This window comes from Zeus faber, assembly GCF_960531495.2.
Source record: "Zeus faber genome assembly, chromosome: 1".
Classification (NCBI taxonomy): domain Eukaryota; kingdom Metazoa; phylum Chordata; class Actinopteri; order Zeiformes; family Zeidae; genus Zeus; species Zeus faber.
Window position 1 is genome coordinate 19,053,840 of NC_137193.1, and position 7,118 is coordinate 19,060,957.

The 7,118-nt window shown below is 41.3% G+C and overlaps 2 protein-coding genes across 3 annotated transcripts in view; one reads left to right on the plus strand and one right to left on the minus strand.

Moving 5' to 3' along the window:
* The first annotated feature begins 2,052 nt into the window (after positions 1-2,052).
* On the plus strand, positions 2,053-6,919 carry prcc (proline rich mitotic checkpoint control factor). Its single transcript, XM_080018170.1, has 7 exons — positions 2,053-2,412; positions 2,508-2,555; positions 3,028-3,516; positions 3,699-3,791; positions 4,001-4,147; positions 4,952-5,017; positions 5,280-6,919. Exons 1-7 carry the CDS (start codon positions 2,131-2,133, stop codon positions 5,364-5,366), a joined length of 1,212 nt encoding a protein of 403 aa, XP_079874296.1. The 5' UTR covers positions 2,053-2,130; the 3' UTR covers positions 5,367-6,919.
* Positions 6,920-6,962: 43 nt separating this feature from the next.
* The window catches only part of mrpl9 (mitochondrial ribosomal protein L9), a 2,411-nt gene continuing 2,255 nt past the window's right edge, over positions 6,963-7,118 (minus strand). For both annotated transcript variants that reach the window (XM_080001273.1, XM_080001274.1), the window contains one exon: positions 6,963-7,118. This exon is cut by the window's right edge and continues 247 nt beyond it. In XM_080001273.1, the coding sequence (XP_079857399.1) occupies positions 7,063-7,118 (56 nt within the window). In that variant the 3' untranslated portion in view covers positions 6,963-7,062.

The window sequence follows — 7,118 nt, forward strand, 5'->3', positions numbered from 1 at the left end:
AATTTCACCCGAAAGCCAAATATCCCTAACTTTTTGTGAGTAGTGTATATATCATATCATATCATAGCGCCTCCATGAAGCGAAAAAAGACCCCAAAGCCTCCCCTGAGGCCCGTGTCTGTATAGTCACCCCACGACCACAGGAAAGCTGCGAGTACGCTGCCCTGTAGCCACAGAAGACCCCCAGCCCCCAGAGAAGCTGGAAGCTTGACCAAAAGGTTAAACAGAATGAGGACAACTGGTGGACAGGAGAAGAAGAGCAGGGTCTGAAATGATGGCAAATGTTAGTGGACAGATAAACAAGATAAATTCAATGATTTTTCAGTCAAGTTCAGGATCAAGTTCAGGAGATTATCTGTCACATACATATGTAGATAATTGTGATGAAGAACTGACAGAAAGTTTTTCATGAAAATGTTTTCACTAATGGCTGACTTACGGTACCTCTGACAGGCCACAATAAAGGCTTTGGCAGAAGTGAGGAAATGAACATTACAGAAGCAGTGAGAGAGGTTGACCGTGGCAAGTTAGAGAAAGGGGGGAGAACAACAATAATGTTATTTTTGAAAGACGAATTTGAAGGGTAAATGAACCTTTTTTTTATGTGAGAAAGACAACATCTACATGACAATCATGAATGAAATGGGAAGAAGTTGTGACTTGTAAATAACCAACAAACAAGCAACCAACAAAGGCCATGTTGTGGTAATACTGTAACATATATATATATATATATATATATATATATATATATATAATAAAAAATCATTGTTGAATAAAGGTTTCACACATCTGATACTATGTCTTAAAGAATCTTTAGCATCTGGAATAATGTAGTCCAGGTTTGACCAGTCTAAGTATAGTGGTTGTTGATATGGACCTGGTCCAATGTGGTCAAGATGGGGAGAAAGCAGTGAAATCACCCTTTTTTTGCATTTTCACAAATGTAAAAATAATTTCACAAATCAGAAACTGTGTTAGAAATGCAATGGGTTTCTTATTATAATCTAGTCCAGGTTTGAAATCCATAAGTACAGTTGTTTTTGAAATATATCTGGTTTTATGTGGCCAGTGGTGAAAAAATACAGTAAAATCCACATTTTTCCCGTCTTCACAAATAGAATATTACTTTTACGAATCAGAAAATGTGTTAGAAATGCACTATGGGCTTCTTATTATAATCAGGTCTCGGGTTGACTGCTATTAGTACAGTAGTTTGATTACTATAAGTACAGATCTAGACATGGTTTTTGGTGGTCACGTGTAGAATAAAAAAAAACAATTTAAGATTCCGAGGAATTTGAATGCACCATTAACACAGGAACTTCGAATCGGAAGCTAACTTCCTTACGGTTCCCTTAACGGTCCCCTTAACTGCCGAATCGGAAGCTAACTTCAAGCGTCGTTGGTGATGGGATGGGGGACCTCCGACGTCACAGAGGAGCGAAAAACGCAATGAGCGATTTAAAGCGCCGGTTTAATTCGACCTGGTGGCGTCAGTGCGCGTCACACGCTGCGTTTCATTTGAATCGAACAGAAGAAAAAATAAATAAATAAATAAATAAATAAAAAATCCGACCTACAAGTGTCGGGGAAATCGCTCGGGTCCAGACCTGACGTCACAGCCACATGACGTCACACACAGTTTACGGCGATTTAAGGTCGCGTTTTCGTTGCCTTGCGTTTGAAAACACGTTGCAAACGCGCGCACACGTTATTACGGGAACCACAGTCACCGCCCAAGTGGGAACTACCTCAATGGAATGCAATGGCAGCTGGGACTGGATTAATACATAGAAAATAGATTATATTTGTATTTTTTTTTTAAATTATGATTATGTATGTATATGCTTATATATGCGTTTATATGTATATATATTTTTATTATTATTTTATTTGTTTATTTCTTTCCCTGTCAAACGTACTCCCGTCCGGTACGTGGCAGTAACGCGCCAGGCAGCTGCTGTGCCAGGCGGCATTTAAAACAACAACAAGCGGAGGAGAAATAAAGAGGGAGACGCTGCATGTTTTGATGAGGTAGGAGCCGCTTTTTTTCCTTTTTATTTTTATTTTTTATTTTTGGGGGGTGGGGGGGGAAACAAGCGGCTTGCAAACAGTCCGTCTAGGAAACATGTCTTTAGTCGCCTACGGGAGCAGTGACGAGAGCGACTCGGAAGAAACGCACGCTGCTAGCGCTGTGGCATCGGAGGGCAGCAGCCCGAGCCAGGGCAGCCTCCTCTCCTCTCTACCTGCCCCCGAAGCGGCGAGGAGGCAGGGGCCCGGCAGGGAAGCGCACCCGGAGCCCCCGCCGCACCCACGCACACACAAAGCCGCTCTGCTCTTTAATTTGCCCAAGCCCAAGAAGCGCACTGAGCCGGTGAAGATCGCCGTCCCGCAGGTCCAGACGGGCGACGTGAGTAGCCACTGTTTATGTTTCCCTTTACGCGTGAGATTTATGCACGTTTTCCTCGCATGTGCTCAATATATACATTTTTGTCGTGTCCATAGTCGGATTCTGATGATGACGAGCCTGCAAAGAAGAGATCACAACCTCAGGTAAAAAGAATAATGAAATCCTTACGTCTATGCTTTTACGCTTGGCTTGTATCAGTCATTTGGTATGTTGTTATCACAGTCATATCTCAAATGAAATAGCGATGTGTAAGAATTTCTCTTTTGGATTTTGGAACTTACTTCATTTAATGGTAAAAGCCGCCCTCGAACAGAGCATGAACTGCTCATTTTAGGTTAAAGGTTGAAATCATTAAAAAAAGTGTTATGTGTTTACTCAGTTCCCTTTACCAAATATTATGATCTGTGATTAATATGCAATAATGTAGGTAATCAAGAATGGCAGTGTGGATGTAGAAAGGCTTAAGTACCATTGTACTGCAAAACTTACAAAAGGGCAATTAATAAAACAAACAATGCAATTTTTAACTCTCTGTAGAATCAATTGAAATTAGTATTTTCTCCGCAGCTTCTTTCATATCACACCGTCTTTCAACATATCCAATGTCTCCTGCAGGGATTGGGTACAGGCCTGTCCTCTCTTCTGCCCCAGCCTAAAAACCTGAGGGTGAAGGAGACCCACAGATCCTTGATACCTCACACCCTCACCAAGCGAGTGGAGGCCAAAGGATCCAAACCCGCGACGCCTGTGCAGAGTCTGCTCGGGTCCAGCGCGTCTCCCTCTGCTATTAAAGCCGCAGCCAAGTCCGCCGCTCTTCAGCTCGCCAGGCAGATCGCCACGGACGATCAGGAGAACGACGACGACGACGTGGCTCCGGAGAACTACTTCTCTCTCGGCGAGAGCTCAGAGCCGGCCCTCCCTGCGGTGCCACCGAGCTCGGGCTCTGAGTCAGTGACCCCCGCGGTCGTCCTTCCCTTCGTGCCTGGAGTCGAGGGAGGCCAGTCGGATGCTCCGCTGGACTTTGGGGCAAACCATGAGGGACCTTGCGCGGAGGGGTGGGGCGGTCAACATTCTCAGTACCAGCAGCAAATACCAGGATCTGAGGTATTTCCTCCTCGAGCAATTGATTGGTTAACTAGGCCACATTTCCATGACAATCTGTCCTCAGGTTCAGGTTAAACTAATATTATTCCTGGGTGGTTGTTTTTAATCATTTTGTTATCCAACCAGCGCAGAAGTAAAAGGCCTAACTCAGTTGCTTACCAAACATTTTCCTCGTTTGACAGGGATATTATAACGAGCCATATTACCAGGATCCCAATCCCGGATCAGCAGAGGGTGAAGAGCAAGGGTCCTCTGTCATGTTTGATGATGAAGCAGTAAGAGAAAAATATGACCTGTTGGTTTTTTGTCACTGTGAAGTTAATCATTGCTAAATTGTATATAATGCTGTGTCAAGTCATCTGATTTGTACTGTTAATACTTGCTATCCAAGCGCTATAGGGTCAGTGTGCTGCCATCCTTTAGCGAGCATGAAACCTCCCGAGATGAAGCTCATGTGAGGTGTCGCTCTCCTTTCAAACTGCAGTTCATGAGGCTCCAGGGGAAACGGAACAGGGGCAAAGAGGAAGTCAAGTTCCTGGAGATCAAAGGGGACGACCAGCTGAGTGGCACCCAGCAGTGGATGACCAAAAGCATGACAGAGGAAAAGCAGGAACGCCAGTCCTTCAGCAAGGTAGGCTGGCTGCCGAAATGAATGAGCTATTATGGTATCAACTACATGCCGGCGCCATCAAGCCCCGAAAAACATCTGTGGCATTCAGTGTCAAATTTTAAATTCCTCAGTAATGTATTTGTCAGTCAGCTGAAACTAAAGCTAGATGTTTGTACAGTAAGAGTAATTTTATTTTTGTTGAATTGATTGACTGAACAATATGTGGCCTTTGCGTAAAGAAATACTACATACTTCCTTTGGAATTGGTACCAAAGAAAGTATGGGTTAGGATCCGGCGTCAAGTCAAATCACACATTATTTATAAAGTGCATTTCATACCAGGGCAACACAATGCGCTTTTCAAAGAAATACAATCAATAATAAAATGTCTGTGCAATCGGCAGGTTTCCGTCACTGGTTCTTTTAACAATACCTTACCTACAGCACAACCGTGAGGGGAACTGTTGTGATCTCCATTCTGAAATCGTGTGCATATTGTCACATAACATTCACTGTTACAATGGAGCGTCCATCATTCACAAAAAAGATGTACACAATCTGTAGCTGTGACGCGCCTCTCCACTCTGAAGCAGCAACAGCTTGTAATAAAAAGGGGGAAATAAAATGATATTTCTGCTTTCCTGCTTTGGAAGGCGCAGTAAACGAGTTGCCATGATCTGAAGATGGCTTTGGCATGGATGCTGTTTATTTGACATTGGCGGCTTTAGTATAGGGTGTCTTGATTATTAATACTGTGTTTTAGAAACTTCGGGAATTAAATGTATGATTACTACTTACATATTTTATTTGAAATTGTCATTCCAGAAAAAGGGAGAACAACCCACAGGGCAGCAACGGCGAAAGCACCAGATCACGTATCTTATTCACCAGGTAAGTGCTGCTAAATAATCTTCTAAAAAATGAGGCAGAAACTACCGACTGCACTACTGACCTAATCTGTATTCCCAGCAAACACATTCACAATATCAGCTCAGCATGAGAGACAGTGCAGTAAAGATGAACTGCCTAAGATTTGTGTATGTATTATACATACAATATAGGGCCAGACGGTTTGATATTCCCTCTTGGCATTTCTCTGAATCGCAATAATAGGTTGAACATTTGTATTTTATCCCTCTTCTTTTGCTCATAGGCAAAGGAACGTGAGCTGGAACTGAAGAACAGCTGGGCAGATAACAAGCTGTCCCGCCGCCAGACTCAGGCCAAATACGGTTTCTAAAAGCTGTTACCTGGACATTCGCTGACATGCAGAAGAACCCTGTGACAAAAATTAGCTCCCAGCTTTCCTTCCTAGGAGCAGTCTTTTACCCATTGGATGAAAGTAAATTCACCATCGAATGGACCCTTTCCTCCATCCCTGTGTTTTTGGCTTACCCACCTCTTCTAGTTCACTATGGGATGGAGTGAGGTCTAGGGCTGCTACTGTAGACTACAGCATCCCCACAGACCCTACGATGATACAGTTCTTTCTAAATACTTTTAAGGTACAGTTGGCAAGTCAGTGGTAAAGAACCCCCATTATGTCCGTTATATATTTTAGAACTAATTTCCCAATTTTCTTTGGTATGTTATATTGGTGTATTTGGTATATTGATGTTTTCTTTGCCTAGAGAGCAATCTAAGAACTAGGTCTGGTGTTAAAGTAATCACCTGGTAAAAACTCAATCCAAACCTCCTGTAATGCTAATGAAATGGCAGTCATAGAGCAGATGTGATATTTACAATTTCTCCCATCATGCTTGACCAACATTTATGCAATAAAGAATATTTTTCCATTTGTTTCTATGACTCTCATTAATTAAGCATTATTATTGGTTAAATTATTTTTTAACTTTTTTTTAATAGTTAACATCTAGCGTACCAGTGAGGCTTGGATATTTTATTCAGTACAGGACCAAAGCACTATACACCATGATCAGTAATCTTATTAAAATGGGAGGCTCTAACCAAGGCTTGTTTGAGAATCTCAAAGTATATCTGTGTTAAAAGGTGAGATTTCAGTGGGGAACTCAAGCTTTAAACATTGTTTTAAGACATGGGGGTAAAAGGTAAATTGCAGTTTTGATAACAGTTTGTTATCAAATCCCGATTGTAATATTACAGTAACCACACCTTTGCTGCATATCAATACTGGGTAAAAACTGTTCGTTTACCTTATACATAAATGTGTTGTGTAAGTAAAAGTAATGAATAAATCTAATGTTTTGCCTGAATTATACTTGACATTTTCTTTTTATATTCAAAGGGTTAAAATATTGTTTTGGGGCTTTTTTTTTTTTTAACTTTAAAACATGTTCAATCTGCAATGGTATCACACCGAATGGAATTATCTTTATAGAAGTCAAATACTTTGTAGCCTTCAATGAAGTTTGATAATTGTCCCTACACGTGATGGAAAGCAACTGCTGAAAGGTATCGGCACCAATCAATATTACAATATTATCGTAAATGTTTCATCTGTGCAACTACTGTAGATCTTGCATCACTATTAACAGGGTCTGGGTTGAAATGAAACTTAACCCATATGTAAGAAACAGTAGTTTAACACAGATGACTTAATCCAGGTTAAAATAAGTTACTGATGGAATATTGGGTCCAAAAGGCCTCCCATATGCTGGACTGTTTTACTTTGTGATAATGGTGAAGGTCACTGTAAACTCAAGGAAAATGGGACAATCACAATGTTCTGTTCAGAAGTGCTTTTAGAATTTTGGTCAAAATGGCCAACTTACTGAACAGCATGCATGCAAAAGCCATAAGGTATTTAAGAATAATTATGAGTCATTTGACCTGAGCAAATAAAGATACCTTAAACGATATTGCATTGTTTTAATCATGTAAGATTTGAACAGTTACTGTATTTCAATTCTACTATGACATTCCAGACTTCAGTTACAGTGGGGCTTTAGTGTCTTTTAATCTTTTTGGGGGGTTTCAGCCGTTGGCTCTGTTTTGTCCCCACTCGGATTTG